The 22238-nt window shown below is 57.6% G+C and overlaps 1 protein-coding gene across 1 annotated transcript; it reads right to left on the bottom strand.

The window, feature by feature from the left end:
* Window positions 1-1499: 1499 nt before the first annotated feature.
* DAGLB (diacylglycerol lipase beta) lies at window positions 1500-21942 on the bottom strand. The gene is made up of 15 exons (XM_084886171.1): window positions 21747-21942; window positions 19995-20146; window positions 14803-14974; window positions 13344-13596; window positions 12101-12223; window positions 11367-11494; window positions 10308-10434; window positions 9554-9637; window positions 8272-8349; window positions 5451-5531; window positions 5244-5371; window positions 3687-3755; window positions 3540-3612; window positions 2382-2629; window positions 1500-2289 (listed from the first exon to the last, which is right to left on the bottom strand). Exons 1-15 carry the CDS (start codon window positions 21839-21841, stop codon window positions 2112-2114), a joined length of 1989 nt encoding a protein of 662 aa, XP_084742297.1. The 5' UTR covers window positions 21842-21942; the 3' UTR covers window positions 1500-2111.
* Window positions 21943-22238: the final 296 nt, after the last annotated feature.

Below are 22238 nucleotides of genomic sequence, written 5' to 3'. Positions count from 1 at the left end.
TGGGCCAGGGCTCGGGGCCGACCCTGAGAAGCTGGGATCGCAGTTGGCGTTGTGGTGGGCGGGAACACTGACTCCCAGACCCTTTCTGGAGCCTGAAGTTGTGCTATAAATAGTTAATGTAGAATCCGGTTCCTAAATATTCTTTTTTATTGCTTCGGAAGACATTTATATGCTCTTTAAAGGGCAGAGTTCTAAAGCTTGCTACTGAAATGGCAATCCTCCCCTTTACACCCTCCCAGAGGCAGCAATTTTAGCAAGTTTTTGTTTGCCCCCATAATCTAATTCCAAATGCTTTTTTTGTTCACTAGGTTACCAGCTTATTTAGAAGGCTGTAACTCAGCCAGAAGGAAGAGGTGCGTGGGACGAGGTATGGGGAGAGTGGGGGGTCTCCATGCCTCCTTCCGGGGCCACTCTCCCCAACTAGCTGCCTGTTCGCCAGCCCAGCGGCCCCAGGACCGTCTTCCAGGCAGCACTGACTCAACCCGTTGGTGGTGAATCAGCTGCCAGCCCTCCCCGGGGGTCAGTCTGAATCCTGTGCTTTTATTGGTTGGATTTTTCTTTTTTTTTCTTTTTTTAATATATTTTATTGATTTTATACAGAGAGGAAGGGAGAGAGATAGAATTAGAAACATCGATGAGAGAGAGTCATCGATCAGCTGCCTCTTGCACACCCCCCACTGGGGATATGGCCGCAACCAAGGTACATGCCCTTGACCGGAATAGAACCCAGGACCTTTCAGTCCCCAAGCCGACGCTCTATCCACTGAGCCAAACCGGTCCTGGCTATTGGTTGGATTTTTCTGTTTCATCCATTACCATCGACATTCCCACCGTGGGAGATCCGAGGGCTTTGCTTCCCAGCTGTCCCTCGGCCCAGCACCTTGCCCATTCCCTCAGTGTGGCTATGTGGTTGGTGCTCCTTGTTTAGTGTCTGTTATTACTGTAAATGCAGCTGAGCCTCCTGTGTGTGCCTGGACTGGGAATTGGACCGGTGACCTCTCAGTGCATGGGACAGTGCTCAAGCAACTGAGCCACACTGGCCAGGACAGGTGTATGTTGTTAATCCTCAGCTGAGGATATTTTCCTACTGCTTTTTAGGGATAGTGGGAGAGAGGAAAGGACAGAGAGGAATACATCAACTGGTTGCCTCTTGCATAAGCCACGACCAGGACCCGGGCCAGGGAGGAGACTAATAACAAGGTACGTGCCCTTTGCTGGAATTGAGCCCGGGACCCTTTGGTCCGCAGGCCGATGCTCTATCCAGGAGCCAAACCGGCTAGGGCCACGCTTATGCTTTTTAAAGAAATCTCTTAACCCTCACTTTATGGGCGTGGGTTGGAGAGAAATCAGATGTCTATGCATCTTCAGTCTGTAGCCACAGGCCAAGAGGACTTCATTCTGTTCCAGTGGAGAGAGAAACCGGAAGGATGTTGTTCTAAAGTCCCCAGAAACAGACCTGCGGGAGCCCCCGGAGGAGAGCGCATCACTGTACACACCGGGGCCGTGTAAGCGGTTTATTAGTGCCCTGTGAGCCCATCCCGACCCCAGAGCCGGAGGCGGGGCCGTGCCCTGGGCCGGGCGGACGAAGCACGACGAGCGTGTGAGCAGGAGGCTGCGGCCGGGCAGCAGCCGTCCCTCACTTTCCCGCGGGCCTCGTCTGACTCCCACAGGAAGGAGCTCAGGCTAAGCCTTATGCCACGGGAGCACCCGGACCCCACCCTCCCAGCGGAGGCCTGAGTGCGCAGCCAGGAGAATCCAGTTCGCTAAATAAACGCACCTCTGGGTGCCACGCTCAGGTCCTCTGAGCAGGGACAGACCTGCCAGTGGGAGGTGGCGGGTGGGGTGCAGACCACACCTGGCGGCCACGTCACACTCTCCTGGGGCGGGAGTCCACAGGCCCCGGGGAGGGCTCCTGCGAAGCTGCTGCGCGTTCAGGCTGCTGTGGTAAAACGGCTTCTCAGACCGCTCCGTCATTAGACTCGAGTCCAGTGCCCGCCCAGCTCCCATCACTGCCCTGGCATCACGGGATCCACGGATATCAAGTCTAAGAACAACGGTCCGCGTCTGCGGTCCCGGAGGCCTCCAGTCGCCGTGGTCACAGCACGTCCACATCACGCGGAGCCGCCTGGGGTGGGACAGGAAATGCAGGCCTCCCTGTTGGACACCCTGTCCAAGGCTTTGATCATGACGTCCGGAAGGTGGTCTGTGAGCATCTTTCTGCCGATGAGGATTTCGCTGAATTCTGACTCGTGTGACCACCTGGCCGTGTACCGGGCGGAGTAACAGCACCTGGAAAAGACGGTCAATGACTTCAGCTCCACGGACGTGTTTCATACGGACGGTGTGTGGCCTGAGGTCAGGGCCCTTAGCCCCCAGCTCACCTCCCTGAAGCCCCCTCTTCTTCCAGGTGGATGATCCTGCCGGGAGTGTAGAGAGGGGGGTACTTGGTGGGGGACCCCTCGGGGGAGTCGGTGGACCTGTATCCGGGGGGCTTGTGTGTCAGCAGGCTCTGCTCCCCGAGAAGCGGCAGGGTCAGGTCCCTGTGGTCGTCCTCGTCCAGCTCTGTTGGAAGGTCATCTGTGCTCCCTCCGAACAGCCCGTACCAGCAGCCGTGCAGCAAAACCTTGTACTAAAGGGGAGATGGAGGCGCATGTTGGCACTCGGCCCGGGGGGGGGGGGGGGGGGGGGCGCGGGAGCAGCTCTCGGCGCGGACGGTGCTTCAGTCGGATCTTAGGAGTGTGGAGGCCACTGGGCCTGCACTGCGGCGTCTCTTGGGCAAAGAAGCCACCATACTAGAAGCAATATTTAAAGCCAAGTCATGCAGAATTTGAGGTGAAATTATCCTTAATTCTTCCCAGGTAACTCTGCAAGCCAGACTTACTCTTCCCTCAAAGGTGTTAGGTACCAATAGTTTTAAATTGGGGGTAGGGGGTAGCTGATAAGGGGAAAGTTTATTTTCAATTCTTAGTACTTTTTCTGATTAGCAACAACAACAAAAAGTCAGAAAACAAAGGTTAAAGAGATTTTTTTTCATCAAAACTCATATATGTTATTTATACCCTTTTTTTTTTTTTTTTTTTAACTTTTCATACATCATGGATAGCTTCTTATTGGTAAATATAAGCTCACATCACCATTCTTTCTTCCAATCCTCACCGGAGGAGACTTCCCATTGCTTTTCAGGGAGAGGGAGGGAGAGAGACAGACTGGTTGCCTCCCAGTGCTCCAGCCGGGGGCGGGGAGCGAACCCATGCCCAGGTATGTGCCCTTGACTGGAAATGGAACCCATAGCCCTTCGGTGTGCAGGCCGGTGTTCTAACCACCGAGATCACCAAACAGGGCTAGTGTCACCATTCTTAAAGGACGGCCCTACCACTGTGTCAGGCCAAAGGCACAGGATATCGTGGGGCACAGACAGGGCTACGAAGTCAGACGTTTACGCGGCGGCAGTGCCACCTGCACTGGGCTGAGGCTTTGAGTTTAGAAAGCTCCTCCCCAGGCCGCAGCCCGGCGGGGCCCAGGCCTCAGGCACCCGTTACCTTGGGCTTGTTGCAGCGGGCAATCAGCCGCAAGATCTTCCTCTTCAAGTCCTCCATGTTGGTCACACTCAGCCTGTTTGTAGAAGATCGGATTGGTGCTCGGTACGCGGTCTCAGCGGCCCCCCCAGACGACGCCCCAGCACCCACCTGGGGACCACGTCCTTGCCCACGACCAGGGACACGGTGAAGTCCTGAGAGTATTCATAGAGGGATTTGCTGGAATGCCAAAAAGAGAAAACATTAAGTTCATTTCTCCACCCGACCTTGGAAAGAGGGTACGCACCCACACGTTCGGTGCGTCCCAACAGCCACGTACGGAGACAGCGCGAGTGCCCGCCGACAATGCCCCTCAGGCGCAAGAACAGTGAAGCTGCGCCGTGTGAACCAACACGGATAGGCCTGGGGCGTTGTGTTAGGTGAAGTGATTCAGGCGGAGAAACACAAACACCACGTGACCTCACTTCCATGTTCATAGACACAGAGAACAGACTGGTGGTTGCCCGGAGAGGGTCAGGATGACAGAGATGGGCAAAATGCATGAAGGGTCTCAGGGTAGAAACATCTTCTATAATAAAAGCCTAATATGCTGTCTGGTTGACTGGTCGGTCGGTCAATCAATCAAAGCGTAATATGCTAATGACATGCTAAAGGCTGCTCAACTGCTTGCTACAATGTGCACTGACCACCAGGGGGCAGGCAGTCAACCAGTCACTGATGTGCACTGACCACCAGAGGGCAGATGCTCTGTTACGTTAGCTTGCCAATCAGGACTGAGACAGCTGGTCATGCCCTACAGCCCTCCCAAGGTCTCTCCCCAGCTGGCCAACCTCCCATGTCCCTCCCCTGCCCTGGTCGTGCACCAGCAGGGTCCCTCAGCCTGGCCTGTGCCCTTTTGCAATCCAGGGGATGTCTGAGAGCTGGTGTTTAATGTAGTGCTTATCTATCTATATATCTATCTATATATAAAAGGCTAATATGCACAGTGTCCCTTCAGGAGTTGGACGTGAGACAGGGAGTTCAATTACGATGACCGCCAGGGGGTGGCATGGAACGAAGGAAGGCCCCAATGGGCTCTGATTGCCAGCCAGGCCTACAGACCCTCCCTATGCACAAGTTTCATGCACCAGGCCTCTAGTCCAGATATAAAACAAGAGGACTGTAGTTAACACTCTTGCATATTTGAAAGTTGCTAACTGTAATCAAAGTTCTCATCACAAAAAAATGCATGGTAACATGTTAACTAGACACTGTGGTGATCATGTTACAATATATGTAGACATTGGATCACTGTGTTGTGTGCCTGAAATGAGTAAAATAGGGTGTTTGCCATTTGGCATTACACCGTTTAGGAAGTCAAAGCCATGGTCAGACCCACGGAGAGCTGGTTAGGCCCTGCTGCGTGGCTCAGTGGTTGAGCGTCAGCCTATCAACCAGGAGGTCACGTTTGGTTCCCAGCCAGGCCACAGGCCTAGGTTGTGGGCTCCATCCTTGATTGTGCAGGAGGCAGCCGATCAATGATTCTCATCACTGATGTTTCCATCTCTCTCTGAAATAAATAAAACAAATTAAAAAAAAGACTGTGTAGTCTTTAACAAAAGAGTACTTGAAAACACTTCTAAGGATAAAAAACTAAGTCACCAACAAAAGACCAGTCTTAACTAGACTTATCCGTTCGCCTCACTACGCCCGGAGAGGAAGCGGTACCTCAGCAGCCCCCTGGGCGGCGAGAAGGCGTAGCACCGGATGTGGGGGTAGGAGCCTCTGAGCATGATGGCCAGCAGGGCTGCAGCACCCGCTCCCAGGCTGTGCCCGATAACCACCAGCCGGTACTCCTAGAGGACAGAGCGCAGTGAGGCGAGGGCACCACGCCCGGCAGCTAAGGGCGGGAATGAGAGGAGAGGGACATCTCACAGGAGCAGCGCTGAAGGCCTGGGTCAGGATCCCGTCGGTGACGAGGCGTCGGTACAGGTACTTGGCAGCCTGAGCCATCCCCTGAAACAGAGGGCGGCTGGTGTGGCCGGGCATTTGTGACGGCGCCCCGCAGAGCAGCGTCTCGGGCGGTGGCGTGCCCGCTGCTCTTCGTTCCTGGCACCCGGTGCGGAGGTGGGCCCGTGAACACACGGGTGACATCAGGAACCTCCTGCTGATCCAGTGGGTGTTTCTACGGCATTCCCTGCAGCTACCGAGTGTGCTGCCATGTGGAGTGCCAGCCTAGTCTGGCCAAGTCCCTGTGGTTGGTCAGATTTAGATCATGAATGACTCAGGTTTCAAAATGGCATCAAAACAAAGTTCTGAATCGGTGACATTAAGTGTCCCCTATTCCTGAAAAGGCAGAACTTAGACTGTCAGAGGTAGGTCAGGCTTTGATTTAATTTTAAAAACAAAAATGTAAGACTTCCTAAGGAATCCAGCTACCTCACAGCTATGGAAAGGCAAGCAGCTCAGACAGGGAGGCAACACGATCAAACCAGGGAGGTTCCCACAGACAGACAGCCGCCGTCCTCGGGAAGAGAAAGCTGGGACACGTCCTGACAAACCACCAGGCCCCCTTCCCCACAGCATGGGTGCCGCCAGCTCCTCTGCACTCAGGCACCGATCAGTGTCTGCTCTGGGCAGTCAGAGCCCAACAGGCGGCCCTCACCTGCTGTTGGGGTCTCCCTGGCAGGCGCCTCACGCAGACAAGGTGCCAAGGGCGTTTTCAGGCGCAGAGCTTTCAACTCCAATTGCCAGGCCTCGCTGGCACAGACGAGCCAAGAGCAGAGGGCAGGCCGGGCCCTGTGCCTGGAGCAGCTGTCTTCCCGCCGGAGGGGGAGGCCTCGGGGGATCAGCCAGGCCCCAAGGGCCACAGACGGCCTTGAGCTGCAGGAGGCAGACCCTGTAGGAGCCGAACTGCGGCCAAGCCCAGACCCTGGCTGGCTGATGTGTCCAGAAGACGGTTTACGCTTTTTTCACTCACACCCAATAGTGGTCAAACCAGAATCTTATGAACCGGGGCGCAAAAAAACAGCCAAGGGTTAAAGCAGCGGTTCTCAGCCTTCCTAACGCCCCGCCCTTTGATCAGCTCCTCACGTGGTGACCCCAGCCATAAAGTTTTTGTTGCTACTTCATAACTTCATTTTGCTACTATTACCAATCATAATGTAAATGTCTGTGTATCGTTATGTAAATATCCGATGGCCTTAGGCGACTGACCCTGCTAGCAGTTTTCAACCTGGGGTCGCTGCGGAAAGCCTAAGAACACAGATATTCTCGTTACGATTCGTAACAGCAGCAAAGTCACAGCTAGGAAGCAGCAAGGAAAACACCTGCCTGGCTGGGGTCACCACCACAGGAGGAGCTGTGTGAAGGGCCGCAGCGTTAGGAACGGGAGAGCCATTGGGTAAAAGGTAAGTAGTTCCCCTCCCAGCACCGCCAGCTTCCAGCTGGGGACAGCAGGTCGCCGCCAGCAGGCCGCCACACACGGGCCGGGCCACGGAGCCTGTGAGCTCAGGCCTTTTGTTTTTAAGTGGTCACTACCCACGTGACACGTTTTAGTTGAGAAGCCCATGAAGTGTGTAGCCAGCACGCCACTGCCCTGCACCCTCACAGCCTCCTGGTACCATTCCCAACGCCCCTCCAGTGTTCACGCCTCCGCCCGCAGCCGCCCGTCACCAGGGAAACGTAGGTAGAACCACCGAGAGGCCGCCCACACCCATGGGGGGTGCCTGAACGGAACAGGAAGCACGGCGTTGAGAAACAGGAAGTCCGTAGTACTGGCGGCTGTGAAATGGTGCATCCGCTGGAAAACTGTCCCGGTTCCTCAAAAAGTTAAATCAAGCCCTAGCTGGTGTGGCTCAGTGGACAGAGTGTCAGCCTGCAGACCAGAGGGTCCCGGTCAAGGGCACATGCCCGGGGTTGCAGGCTTGATCCCTGGTGGGAGGCAGCCGATCAATGATTCTTATCATTTGATGTTTCTATCTCTCTCCCTTCCTCTCCAAAATCAATAAAAATGTATTTTTAAAAAATGTTAAATCAATCCTCAGCAATCCCACTTCTGGTCTCCACCCGAAGGAAGAAGCCGGGACCTGAGCAGAGCCTGCACCCCCGGGCATGACGTTGCAGCCGCCCACGCCGTCTGAAGGCGGGTGGCCAGGGGGTGTGAGCAGCGGTACCGCTCAGCCTGGAAGAGGACGGACCCTGAGAACACGGTGCACAGGCAACCACCAGCGTGAAGGAGGGACACCGACTCCTCCGACAGGAGGTCCCGAGAGCACAAACCCACAGACAGGGGCGGGGGGGGAGGGGGGCGGTGCGGGGAGGGGAGGAGGGACTCAGTGGCACCAGAGCTGATGGGATGACATGGAGAGGGGGTGGCCGCAGCGCTCTGTATGTCTGACGCACTGAACTGGCCGCACGTAGACAGTTAAAGGAGAAGGGCCGTGTGGCATGGAAAGCTTCAGGCCGTGGACGGGCCTGGCGGCGGTGCCCTGCAGGGCGGCGCTGCGGTTGGGGGCGCCCTGAGAATGCACCCCTCTGATGACCAGGGAGGGAACGTCTGTGGGTCCAGGCCCGACTGACACTCACTCAGGCACCGGGAGGCTGCTGGCAAGTGAGCCTGGCTCTGAGCCTGCCTCTCACAGTGCTGCCCGCCAGCACAGACAGGCTGCCAGGGAAAAGCGCCCACTGTGCGCAGCCCCTGGCAGTGAACAGGAGACTCGGAGGCAGGAAGTCCTGGCCCTCCCTGGGCGTCTACCTTATGTGCCCCGCAGTCCTGCAAGTCACACCCCAGGTCCAGGTTCTCGGTCTCTGCGGACAGGTCGGTGAGGATGTCCTGTAAGCGCGGGGAGAGGGGCGTCAGTTGGGTGGGCGGCGGGCTCCTGGCTCAGGGGCTCCCAGCTGGAGACGTCAAGGGGACCCGGGCAGAGGGGGGCTGTGAGGCGGGTGTGTCCCAGGACCCAGTGAGCCCAGCCGCTGGGTGAGGGGCCCCACACCTGCGCGCCACCAGCTCACAGGTGACTGAGGCTGCGGGCTCGGAACGGGCCCCTGAGCACCCAGCACCCAGGGAGCGGGAAGGCACTGGGTCAGGCCGGGGAGCACCAGGAGCTGTGACAGAAGCACAATCTTGGCTGGGCTTCCTGGGAGGAGGGCGGTCTGACCAGGCCCCGGAAAGAGGTCAGGACAGACGGGCCAGGGAGACAGAGGCAGGGACCGCAGTGGGAAACCACCTCCAGCCCAGGAAGGCAGCCTGGCCAGCGCGGGCCGTGTGCGGGGACCGGGGAGGAGATGGGCGGAGACGCTGGCAGAAAGCGAGGCGACGCTGCAGGCCTCGTGGTTAGAAGAAAGGGGGGCCACGGGGAGCCGGCTGGAGGGGGAAGGCCTGGACTCTGGGCCAGGTCCTGGCCACCAGCGGGGCTGCAAGCCGCGCCCCAGAGGGCAGAGGGCAGAGGGCAGAGGAAGGGCCGGGCTCTGGAGGCTCATGCACTCAGGCATTTCCCGGGCCAGCAGAGTGGGCGGGAGCCAGGCAATGAGTCAGGAACGGCCAAGAGACCAGCCTGAGCCAAAGGGAGGGGTCCGCCTCCCACAGGGCAGAGGTCGGGTGGCGGGGCCCGGGGCTGAGGACACCAGGAGGTTCGTGCAGCCCCTGCAGGGTGGCCCCTGGGCCCTGCTGAGGTCCACACAGGAATCGGGGCCGCACGGGCGTGCCCACTGCGGGTGCAACTTCGGCCAGCACTGCTGACTTGCTGTCCCATTCTGGGGTTGGGTGGGAGTAAAAGTTCAAGGGTCACCCGGGTTGGGGCCAGGCCAGGCACACCGGGGGAGTCAGCAGGCGCCTCCTGGAGCAGGGACCCCAGCTCCCCCACCCCCCACCCCTGTGTCTGTTTCAAGTTTCTCAACGAAAAGGAAATGACTTGAACGTTTTCAAAAGGACATTTCACAAGCCTGCACGCTCTTCCCTCCTCCCTCCCGGTGCTCCTGTCTGAGGCGGGCCAGGACTGCGGCGCCTGGGCGGCCACTGGGGGCTCCCCAGGCCTCACCTGCAGAGACATGGTCCCCCGCACGGCCACCACCACGCACTCCTTCTTGTGATCCAGAGCCACCAGGAAGGGCAGCTCGTAGACCTGCAGGAGAAGAGGCAGGAGGTTCAAGCGTGTGCCCGCCCGCCCGCCCGCCCGCCCGCGCCTCACGCTGTGCGCACAGGCTGGGTGAGCCTGCCTTTGCTCTTGGAACACGTGCCCGGTCTCCTTTCCCGCCTCTTTCCCACCTGTGGCCCGCCATGTGCTGCACGGTGGGGCCTCCCTCCTGCAGCCGCACAGCTCCACACTAACTGGCTAGAGGCGCCCTCCGGGCCTGGCCCCACAGCTGCGTTCCCATGGCTGCAGGCTGCCCCAGGCGGTGGGCCCCTCGGCGGGCAGGACAGCGCCCCCTTCCTGACGTTCGAGCAGACAGGTCTGGGCCGGCCCGCACCCCTCTTGCCAGCACCAAGCACAGGTGAAGCTGGGGCAGTTCTCCAGCTGAGCACACGGAGTGCCCAGTCCTCGGGGGCTGCTGCTGCTGCTTCCCTCCCCGGCCCCGACTGTGCACTGGCGGGGTCCTCGGCCTGGCTGTGTCCTCCCGCCATCCGGGACCCCTCGGGGGATGTCGGACTCCCGGTTTCAGCCCGATCCCCGCGGCCAGCCTGAGGGACCCCACTGGTGCCCGGATCCGTGCACTGGGCCTCTCGTAGTTTATAGCTTCCATCAGCATTCAAAGGACTCTGCCCGAGGCAGGCCGGAGCGCTGTGCACGCTACCTTGTCGTGGAAGCTCATGTGGATGAAGTCGCTGTGCTGGAGCCCCGTCATCCGCAGGACAGAGCCAGAATGGCAGTGCGGCTGCTCGCCTCCAACCGCGTCGAACTCTGTGGTCCTGCTCCTGCAACTAAAAACACGGACAGCCTGAGCCCCGCCCCCGGGTCTCCACCCGTCTTGTTTCTCTAGCAAACCCGAGGACCAGAGTTCACAATGTTCAGGACTGTTAGGCTAACGTAGAATGGAAGTGATATATTTCTGCCTGGCCAGCACGGCTCAGTGGTTGAGTGTAAACCTGTGAACCAGGTCAGGGCACAAGCCTGGGTTTCAGGCTTGATCCACAGTGTGGGGCGCGCAGGAGGCAGCCAATCCATGATTCTCTCTCATCATTGATAATTCTATCTCCCTCTTCCTTCCTCTCTGAAATCAATAAACAAAAATTTTTAAATATCGCCGAAACCGGTTTGGCTCAGTGGTAGAGCGTCGGTCTGCAGACTGAAAGGTCCCAGGTTCGATTCCGGTCAGGGGCATGTACATTGGTTGTGGGCACATCCCCGGTAGGGTGTGTGCAAGAGGCAGCTGGTTGATGTTTCTCTCTCATCGACATTTCTAGCTCTCTCTCTCCCTTCCTCTGTAAAAAATCAATAAAATATATTAAAAAAAATTTTTTTTTAAATATCATTGGGAGAATTGCAAAAGTTGGAATATAAGTTGTAAATGAGCTAATGATGAATGGTAATTTTCTGAGTTTAACACTGCACTGTGTCACATAAGAGAACGCTCTTGTTCTTAAGCGTCGGGCTGGAGTACGTGGGACGAAGGGACGTGGAGTATCGCACGCTGAGGGGCAGCTGAGCGGAGAGCCTCCGCACACGTGACAAAACGCGTCCCCCTGGCGGCTCCCATCACTGAGACGCGGGAATCTCAGTGCTGCTCTCACAGCGTTTGAAATATTTCACAACAGAAAGGTTTTTAAAAGGGAAGAAAGGTTGTTTTTAGAAAACAACGTATGGGCGCCTCGGTGAGCGCCATCTAGGAGGGGGAGCCACCCTGCTGACCTACCAGTCGCCCCCGACCCTGCACAGCCCCGTGAAGGGGTTCCGGTAGATGTAGAGGGGCCAGCCGTAGGCGGCGGCCGCGATCGGCATGTAGTGGCGGCAGTTCTCCAGCTCCGTGTCCAGGCCGTCCTCCTGGGAGAGAACGTCTGGTTAGGGGTGGCTCCGGAGCCCACACTCACCCGGAGCCTGAGCTGGAGGCCGCCATAGGGGGCGCTGCCCTCAGTGCGGCCCGAGCCGGCCCTCACTTTCAGGGCAGCACGTGCCGTGAGCCGGCAGCCAGTCCCGGGACCTTCCGGCCGCTGTCAGGGTGGAAACGGTATGTTCACGCCGCTGTGACCGGCCCGCTGAGCACCGGGTGCCCGGATGACTGCAGAGAAACCACGTGCTTATGTGGGAAGTTCTCTTTCAAAGCTAAAATCCGTGGCAGGAACTCCCGGCAAGCAAAACAGCTGTCTGCTCTCCAGGCCCAGAGCAGAGAGCAGCACGTGACCCGGGTCAGCCCCAGGAGGAAGGTCTGAGACGGGGCCGCGGCCCCTTCCCTGGGAGAGTGCGGCGGAGCAGGCCGGGCACAGCCCCTCCGACTCCGGTGACGGAGCTGCCCAGGCAGCACGAGGCTCAGACCTGATCCCAGCCGCTGCTGGGACTGCGGCGAGGTTGTGTGTGTGTGTGTGTGTTCCTTTAAAAGATTTACAAATGGGCGTCAATGTCACAACTGTACACCCGACAGACATGGCTCACCTGGGAGGACCCTGGAGAGTGGCTGACCACTTCCTTCGGCGGCTGGCTGCTCCTGGCTCTGTCCTGCTGCTGGTGGAGGAGGGTGAGGCCCACCACGAGGTCACTGGGCACCAGGTCTGTGTCCTGGACGGGGAGCCATATGGCCTGTCATAAAGCTCAGCAGGATGGCCCCCGAGTCCCTTACACCCGCTTACACAGTCCCCGCGCGCGCACACACACACAGGCACACATGCACACACACACACAGGCATCTGTAGAAAGGTGCTTTAAAAAGTTTCCTTTCGGGACTCCTCCTGTATGTGAGCTCAGTGTGTGTTACTCTGCCCTCAGACAACTCAACTGGCGAACACAGGGCCTGGGTGGATCTCCATTTAAAAATTTCTCTTCACGTAACTTGGCTCTTTTTAATCTACTTCCCATCTCTGACGGAGCGGGGAGTCAGTGGCAGATGTGCCACTGCTGCAGTGACGGCCAATGTCAGCAGGGCTAGCCTCTCAAGCTGAAGGTTTGGTGGAAGGTCCGTGGGAGGGAGGGATGAGCCTGGCTCACGCCCACAGGGGCAGCGGCCTCAGGAGGAACCGTCCACTGGGGAGGCTGCCCTTCCAGGAGGGACCCACCAGCGCGACCTCTCAGCCCTCACTCTGCCCTGATGCCGGCACGGCCTCCTCCAGGGAGACCAGAGCTCCTCCCTCCCCCACCTGCCAGACCAGGCTGCAGCTCTCCTCCCGAACCCCCCCAGAGGCTCTGCTGGCCACAGGCCCAGCCTGGACAGAGCCGAGAAAGGCCCCGAGCACTCTCCCTGACGTGGTCTCGCGTGAACAGAGAGCAGTTTATCGGGCCGTTTTATGAAAAGACGCACATTAAGTGCGAAAGCAGAACGAGTGTGTCTGAGACGCTGAGAAGCCGCTCTAGGGCGGCGCCCCTCCCGCAGGAAGTCTCCTCCGGCCCTCCTCCGGAGGGAAACCGGTGGTTCCACCGCGCTGCGCAGCGGAGGAGCAGCGGGACCCTCCCCGCCGTGTCTGCTCACAGCTGGTTGGCCGGTGTGAAAAGACACTGGTGAATTATTCATTAAAAACTAATTCAAAATCCTGACAGAGTAACGAACAGGTTTCAACACCAGGAGGCAGTGACCAGAGGCAGGGTCACACAGGCAGGGCCCCGCCCCCAGGGGCCTCCGGGACCTGTGGTGTGGGGGCCGGAGTGCAGAGCCCCTCTGACGGAGGCGGCAGAGAAGCGGGCTTACGGAGAAGTAGGTGGAGAAGAGCTCGGCCGTGCTGGAGAGGGCCATGCGCGCCTGGTCGTCCCGCTCCACGCAGCAGCACAGCAGCCTCATCCTCTTCTCCCACACGCTGGTGGCCGCCGTCCGGAGGCCGCTGAGGAACTGGCTCGCCTCGGGGTCATAGGTGGGGCCGGCAGAGGAGTACGGCGCCACCTTCCGCCCCAGCGGGTCGAAGACAACGAAAATGGTGACCGCCGTGGAGCCGATGATGATCCAGCTGCAGACAGGGGGCCGGGGTGAGGCCGGGAACCTGGAAAGGCGAGCGGCTGGCTTCCCCTAGAAAGTTCCTGCTGAGGCCCAGGATCACAGCCCCGAGGACGATGCCAGCACAAGAGACAGGCACTGCGTGGGCAGCTGTAGCCCCGACCAGGACCCGCCTCACTCAGGGCCTCAGGGTTCTTGTCAGTAAAACCAAAAGAATTCTGCCGAAGCGCGGCACTGAGCTGAAACCAGTGTGGCTCAGTGGATAGAGCATCGGCCTGCAGACTGAAGGGTCCCAGGTTTGATTCCGGTCAAGGGCATGTACCTTGGTTGCGGGCACATCCCCAGTGGGAGGTGTGCAGGAGGCAGCTGGTCCATGTTTCTCTCTCATCGATGTTTCTAACGCTCTATCCCCCTTCCTCTCTGTAAGAGATCAATAAAAAGTGTGTGGTGTGGCCCTGACTGGCCTTTGGTTCGGTGTTTAAGTCATCCCAGGCTGTCGGGATACAAGAGGCTCTGGGTTCAGCACGCGTCTCTACTGGAAGTGGCCCTGAGGAGGGGCTCTGCTCCCCCTGGAGGCGAGGCCAGGGACGGCACCGTCAGCATGGCTGTCCATTTCCTTATTTACAACAGGGATATAACAAGATCACTTTAAAACGTTTCAGCCTGGGGAGTGCCAAAGTCTTATTTTAGTGCATTACACTCTGTCCAGTGCACTCCTTCCCATCCTGCCGTTAGCATCTGCCCTTGTTCTGGCCTTCAGGCCCTCCTCCTTCTTGTATGAGAAGGGAGGGAATAGAGAAATGGGAACTGGTAAGAAAGAAGACTCCATCAATAAATGCATAAGCCCGGCTGATGAGGCCCAGGAGTTGAGTGTCGACCTATGAACCAGGAGGTTACAGTTCGATTCCCGGTCAGGGCACATGCCCAGTGTGGGGAGTGCAGGAGGCAGCCAATCAATGATTCTCTCATCATTGATGCTTCTACCTCTCTCCCTTCATCTCTGAAATCAATAAAAAAACCTATTTAAAAACGCATGCTGGGAGGCGAACCGTTTCTCACGTATGAACAGGTGCCTCTGAATGGTTCCATGGCCTCAGCACGGCCAGTTCCTAACCGCTGGGAGCACGGTCGCCGGGCGGGCTGTCGCCCTCAGGAAGCTCTCTCACCTACGTCTCGGGGCACCTGTGTCAGGAAGCGGGAGAGACGACGGGCAGCTCACCTGACCACGACGGTGACGATGATGGCGCTCACCACGATCTTGTCGCACTGAGTGCTCTCTGCCACCCACATGGCCCCCAGGGAGGCCCAGACAATCTCGGGCAGGAAGAGCGCCAGGCGGATGTACAGCAGCGTCGCCATGGACTTCCGGGGCGCAGGGTTGAAGATGGTTCCTAGGACAGAAGACACTCGGGCTGGCCAGCCTCCCTCGGAGACGCAGGGCTCGCCTTCTACCGCAGCATGGCCAGGGCGGCCACGGCTCTGCGCGGCCCCCCTGCTGTTCCTACTTTAACCAGTCATCCACGCTGAGAGCGACCACGTGACCATGTGACCACATGAGGGGAGCTGGACAGGCCACCTCAATTCACTTCTTGGACTCAGCAGGGTTTAAAAACACTTCGGGCTCCTAACCAGGATCCCAATTGGGACGCTTCTGAGAGCAAAGAAGGGGCTGTTGGTAATTGTGCTGGGACGAGAGTAAACAGAACGAGCCCAGACAAACAGAGAAACCGTTCCCGCTCTGACCGACAAGCAGCTGAGCTGCAGCCCGGAGCCCTCCGTGGCCACAGGCACCGCCACGCTGTCTCGTTATCAAGATGACCGTGAGCCCGGCGCCATCCCCGCTCACAAACGAGGGACCCGAGGCTCTGAGCTCAGAAGCTACTTCCTAAAGTAAACCCGTGACCATGACCCTGGCTCACTGCCTCCCTTCTGGGAAGAAGTAATTCTGATGGTCAGACCACTGAGAGAGGCCTGACATTCCGACACATTTCTGTGTCTGAAACACATCCCAGCATCCTTTCCCTGTGAGAAAGTGTTATGATAAACACTAATTTAAGTGACACCAAAATACCATGATTGAAACAAATACAATAAACCCAAGTTCTAAAGAATGACTTGGTAAGGAAATCACTTGTAAAATCCAAAAATTATCTTCCATTAGAATGAATTATGTAGACTTACGTTTTATTTTATTTTAAATATGTTTTTATTGGTTTCCAAGAGGAAGGGAGATGGAGAGAGGGATAGGAGCATCAATAATGAGAGAGAATCACTGATTGGCTGCCTCCTGCACGCCACTCCCTACTGGGAATCGAGCCCACAACCTGGGCATGTGCCCTGACCAGGAAATGAACCATGACCTCTTGGTTCATCAGTCAATGCTCAACCACTGAGCCATGCCAGCCAGGCTAAAGTCACCGTTTAAATACCAGACACCATGGGGTCTTATTCTGGGCACAAAGACAAATCTTACAAGGGAACTGAATGAGAGCGGCATGAAAAATCCAGTCCTGTGTTCGGAGCCCATTACTGTGTAACCACCGGCGATCACCGAGGGGAAAAACGGGAAGTTATTATAGTATCTTCTACACACACCCCTGCTTCCGGGAGCCCGGGGGCCCAAGTAAGGGAGCAGTGCCTGACACCCAGCAGCCCGCAAGGCAACCTGTGGCTGCTGCGTGAATCAGGAAATGGAGTTCTGGTTAAGGTTCCAGAAAAGTCATAGACACTGAGCAAGTCCCCTCTACATAGCTGTGCCTGCCCGGAAAGCATTTTCTCTTTCTGAGCTGCTTATTTTCTTCTCAAGAAAAAGCACGGCTGGCGTGGCCCTGGCTGCTGCAGAGGCCCCGTGAGGCACCGCGTCATGATTAACAAGAAGCTACGCCCTGGATGTCATGTCCCAGCAGTCTCGGTGAAGCAACCCTTCACCAGGCACCAGGCTCTGGATTCAACACTTCTCCCCACTTAGAATCTTCTCTGGCAGGAGACGAGCAACGAACGTTTGAGATGCAGAGATGCTCCATGTCCAAGAATCAGACACAGTGACTGGCAGACCCCTACATCGAGGCTGTTCCATCAAAAACATGGGCCGAAACCAGTTTGGCTCAATGGATAGAGCGTCTGCTTGGGGACTGAAGGACCCGGGTTCGATTCCGGTCAAGGGCATGTACCTTGGTTGCGGGCATATCCCCAGTAGGGGGTGTGCAAGAGGCAGCTGATTGATGACTCTCTCTCATCGATGTTTCTAACTCTCTATCTCTCTCCCTTCCTCTCTGTACAAAATCAATAAAATATATTAAAAAAAAAAAAAAAAAAAAAAAGAAATGCAATGGGAAATTTTCCCTTAAAAAAAAAACAAAAAAAAAAAACATGGGAATCAAGCCCGGCTGGTGTTGCTCAGTGGTTGAGCATCAACCCATGAACCAGGTCGCGGTTTGATTCCTGGTCAGGGCATATGCCTGGGTTGTGGCCTCCATCCTCAGTGTGGGCGTGCAGGAGGCAGCAGATTAATGATTCTCTCTCATCATTGATGTTTCTCTCCCTCTCCCTTCCTCTCTGAAATCAATAAAAATACATTAAAAAATGTTTATACCTAAAATTTACAATTTGTAAAACACTTGACTTTGTGCAGGGGATGCATGTGAAGGTAAAAAGTGCAAACCGTTCAGATAGGTATAAAGCATCTGCCTCCACCGCTGACGCGGTGCCAGTTAACTTCCGTGGCCTCCTGCAATCCGCGCGTGAACAAACCATGTGTGTACACATCCCCGTTAGAAAACGGGAGCAAGTTACTGCCACGCCTGGTCCCTCAGCCGAGTGAGACTTTCCGTGTCCAAGCAGTTCCCGACCTTTCCCTCGGGGCACAGCACACATCACAGCCTGAATCACCTTCACCCGCCAGTGGCCCGACAGGCATGGATTTGTCCCAGCCTTTGTCCCTATGAACGACCCTGCAGGGGCCAGCCCCACGGGACTCTGCACCCCTTCAAATACACAGGAAAGAACGGAGCCACACACAGCGAGACGGGGCTGCCCAGAGATGCCACCAAAGGACATTCCACCAACAAGACGAGCTGCCTGATCCTGCAGCCTCCCAGCCCTAGGCTTTGTCCCCGTGAACCTTGCTTACGTGACGGAGCTTAATGTGCACGTTACTGATGTTTATTTAACTGTTCATGATCTCTGCCCAATTTCTACCAACTAGTGGCTTTTTTCTTCTTTTGTGACAAAAGCCCTCATAATGAAAGAGTCTGGCTCTAAGTCTCATATTTGTATCCCATTTGTCTTTCTAAACTTCCTGTATGGTATGTTTCACTAACACCTACATATTTATGCTACGGCACATGATGTTAATTATTTCGAACAAATTGGCATGAGCTAGCATGCTTTTATGAAACATATTCTGCCTTCAGATCAGCTGCGATGTTTCCCACCACAAGCAACAGGAAATCCAGATCCAAGTGTCCAAACCAGGAAGATCTCCCCGGCTGCAGACGGGCTTCGTGCTCCCTGTCCTCCCCACCACACTGTCCTCCCCACCACGCTGTCCCCTCCCCACCGCGCTGTCCTCCCTGGGTGTTGGCTCATCCTGGCCTGACCGCAGCAGGAATCCAGCAGCTCATCCGCACATAACATCATCCTGAAGGGGGGACAGTCCTGGGGAAGCAAGGAAGGACTTCTCCAGAAATTCCCAGTAAATTCCCTGAATGTCATGACCCCAAATGGGTCACATGTCAGTTCCTGAAAGCAGTCCCTGACCATGGACATGGTTCCGGAGCTGGGCAGGGGCCAGGCTGTGACACATGCCCTGGCATGTACGGGGGGGGGGGGGGGGGGGGGTTGTGTCCTGAGTTGAACTGGGTTTTGTTTGGAGGAGGCTGCTGGGCCTGGTGATGGAGCGTGTGCCAGGGCCTGGGAGGGACCGGGGAGATGTGGCCATTTATCACAGGGGTGTGACTGGGCCCTGGCTCCCAAAATCTATCTGAAGGAAAACATTTCTGGGGGAAAACTTACACTTATTGCTTCACATCTGAGCCCATGATTACCGTGTAAACATGGTGCATTAACCAGAGCGTGACCTGGACAGAAAGGGCAGAGGTTAGGCAATGGCATCTGAAATGAGGACCATCCGGTACCTCACCTCTCAGAAATCCTGGCTCCCTAACGTCGCGATGCCGCTCCCCGTCCAGCCAGCGCACCCCGTCCTCAGCACCAGCGCCTCCGCCATCCAGACCGGGGCTGGCAGCCACAGGACCACCCTGCTCTGCCGCAGACCCCACGCTCCCGTCCTCAGGGCTGTTTCCTGCCACCTGCCCCAGTCAGCGGGAACACGCCATGCTTCCTGGTCATCCAAACCCCAAGACGTTCCCCATAAAACACGCTGCCACTAGCACTTCTCTCTGTGTCTCTCTTCACCAACCACCATTTTGTACATCCCAATCTATCATTTCAAAATGCCGGTCTCTGCCACTGGACCAGCGACGCCCCGGTTTCATCACCATCCGCAGGCACCCTGATGCAAGCAGTGATAAGGCCCTGCTCCCACGGGCAGCGTCACTGATGGGAGCACGGAGCACGCAGCTCCTCCTGTGAGCCGGACCAACTGACAGGGGAGGGTCCACCCTTCCCAGCTAAGTGTCTGTCTGCAGAGAATGGCGGCATGGAGGGAGAATGATCATTAAGAATAGATGTAACTCATTAACGAGAGGACAAATAACCCAACTTAAAATTGGACAATGAATTGAAATAGACATTTCTCCAAAAATGATACACAAATGGCCACTAGCCATACGAAGACATGCCTGATGTTGTTACTCATCAGGGATGCAAATCAAAACCACGATGAGCTGCTATTTCCCGCCTGCTGGGATGGCCGTGACCAAGAGGCACAGAGCTCCGGCCGGTGTGGCTCAGTCTGTGGGCGTGTCATCTGTGCACCAACAGGTCACTGGTTCCATTCCCAGGCAGGATGATGCCCAGGTTTTGGGCTCCATACCCATGAGGTGGGTCCCTAGTAGAGGCACATGAGAAAGGTAACCTATGGGTGTTTTCCTCTCACAATGATGTTTTTCTTTCTCTCTCTCAAAATCAATAAAAACACCTTTTTAAAAAAGAAGTCATATAGTCATATAGCACTACCCAGTTTGGCTCAATGGATTGAGTGTCGGCCTGCAGACTGAAGGGTCCTGGGTTCGATTCCAATCGAGGGCATATGCCTGGGTTTCGGGCTTGATCCACAGTAGGGGGCGTGCAGGAGGCAGCCGAGCAATGATTCTCTCTCATCAATTGATGTTTCTATCTCTCTCTGCCTCTCCCTTCCTCTCTGACATCAATAAAAACATTGACCCCTTCCGGTGTAGGACAGCGCTCCAACCAACCGGCCTCGCCCGCGCGCAGGCCGCCCCTCCTCACCTCTCGTGCTCACGCACACGATGGCCAGCATGGTACATACGATCACCGCCAGGAGCACCATGAGCACCACCATGTAGTTGCTGAGCAGGGTCCCCCGAGCACAGTCCAGCTTCCCGCGGTACCGGAGGTACAAGGCCAGGATGCCGACCCACCTGAGGGAAACAAGGAGGTCAGCCGTCAGGTCCCGGGGCTGCTCTGCCAAACACGACAGAAGGAAATAAAAGGAGCCATCGTTCCCTTCCACGGGGGAGGTCGGTTTTGAAATACTCCGCTCATCAATAAAAATCTACAAAGTCAGCCGAAACCGGTTTGGCTCAGTGGATAGAGCATCGGTCTGCAGACTGAAAGGTCCCAGGTTCGATTCCGGGCAAGGGCATGTACCTTGGTTGCGGGCACATCCCCAGTAGGAGGTGTGCAAGAGGCAGCTGGTCGATGACTCTCTCTCATTGATGTCTCTAACTCTCTCTCTCTCCCTTCCTCTCTGTAAAAAATCAATAAAATATATATATATTTAAAAATCTACAAAGTCACCCAGGCCTGCGGCTTTTCACAATGTACTTTCTACTTCCCGTGCTTGCACAACGTCTTGCGCTGTGCCTTCCTGCCCGCAGGAAGGCACGAGCAGCATTCACAGCCGTAGGAAGGAAGCAAATGGCACGACTCAGAAATGCACGCCTGGTACACCAGCACCCTGGGGTGCCTGCCACGTTATTAACAGGAGAAGTCCCACTTCTGTGGATCCACAAGACGCGGGGAGCACACACTGGAGCCTGCTGTGTCTGACACAGAAGGCCGAGCGGGAGGGGAGTGAGCCTGCAGCGGCGCTGGTGGGGAGCGCGGGAAACCACAAAGGAGAAGCATCCCGGACGCACAAAGGTTTTGCAATTCGGTGGGTGCGCCGCGATGGAAGTGTCAGCTGCCGCTGGAGCTCGTTCAGCAGCGCACAGCCTGCCTGGCAAGAGTTAGGACTCCAGCCCAGACCAAGGATCCCAGTCCCGGGGAAAGGGACTAGGGAGGTGGCGTGTGCTTTTGTCGGTTCTGTGACATTGTGACCCCGTGGCTAGGAAGAGTGGGACCTGACCTCGGAAAGGCTTAGCTCTCAAAACTGTGGAACTACTCAGTAGCAGATCCCAAGGTTGCGTGCTTTTCTTTCTTCCCCCTCTCGAACCGACTTTAAAAAAGTAACCAGTAACAACGCTGTTATTCCTCGCTCAGCCCTCTGAGGACAGACCTCGGGCCCCACTCCCACTCCCCGCGGATCCCACGCTGAGCGAGGCGCGAGGGCGCGTGCCAAGCCCGTCCGCTGCCGGCGGAACGCGGCCCCGGCGGCTCAGGAGGCACCGCGCCGCGCAAGGGCGCTCCGTCACGGGCAGGTGCACGCGAGGTGCCGGGCGTGCCGGCGGCAGAGCCCCGGGCCACGGCTTTCCAGGGGCGCCCGGCGGCTCTCACCGGGGCCCGGCGGGGGCGGCTCTCACCGGGGCGGCCCTCACCGGGGCCGGGCACGGGGCCCGGCGGGAGGGGAGGGCCAGGGCCCCCGGGCGGCCCGGCACGCCTCCCTCCCGCTCTGCCTCAGTCTGCCGGCTGTAAAATGGGGGAATAACAGCACCCCCTCCTCGGGGGGCGGGAGAGGACTAGACAAGGGGACGCGGGGCCAGCCTGGGCACCGGGGACCTGACGACACTGCCACGCACTCCGCCCGGACGGCTGCCCTCCCGGACCCCCGCCCGCTCGCCCGCCCGCCCGCGCCCTCACCACAGCGCCCGCAGGAACAGCTCGAACAGCCCCGGGAAGAACAGGTCGTCGCTGGCGATGGCCCAGCGCCGGCCGAAGAGCACCATGCCCGGCATGGCGGAGGTCGCGCCGCCCGGCCCGGACAGCCCGCCGCGCCGCTCCGCTCCCGCTCCCGCTCCGCGCCCTCCGGCTCCAACTAAACTGGCCGCGGCCCGGCGCACGCGCACGCGCACGCGAGCAGGGCCGGCGCATGCGCACGGCGGGGCCGAGCCTGGCGCGCGCGGCGGGGCGCTCTGCGCGTGCGCGTGCGGCCGGCCAGGGGGACGCCGGCGGCTCCAGAGCGGATGAGCTGGAGGGAGGGCAGAACCCGTCCGCTGACCGCCTCCCCGGGAGGACCCGGCGGTGCCCAGACCCCCGGCCGTTCGCGCGGACCCAGGCCTGCGGCGTGTGGCCCGCTCTGTGCGTCCCTGGGCGGGAGGAGGGAGCAGGTGATCCTGCAAGAGCTGAGACTTT

The sequence above is a fragment of the Pipistrellus hanaki genome, assembly GCF_964339955.1.
Source record: "Pipistrellus hanaki genome assembly, chromosome: 5".
Lineage (NCBI taxonomy): Eukaryota > Metazoa > Chordata > Mammalia > Chiroptera > Vespertilionidae > Pipistrellus > Pipistrellus hanaki.
This window is presented reverse-complemented; position numbering and strand designations above follow the sequence as displayed.

Bases quoted from the DNA above. Each gene is read 5' to 3' on its own strand.
- DAGLB (XM_084886171.1), bottom strand. From the start codon at position 21,841: ATGCCGGGCATGGTGCTCTTCGGCCGGCGCTGGGCCATCGCCAGCGAC. The intron at 13,597-14,802 runs GTGAGCTGCCCG...CCCTGTCTGCAG, and splicing joins ATCGTCACCGTCGTGGTCAG to CTGGATCATCATCGGCTCCA. The intron at 3,756-5,243 runs GTACCGCTTCCT...TTGGCATTCCAG, and splicing joins CCGCCCAGGGGGCTGCTGAG to CAAATCCCTCTATGAATACT.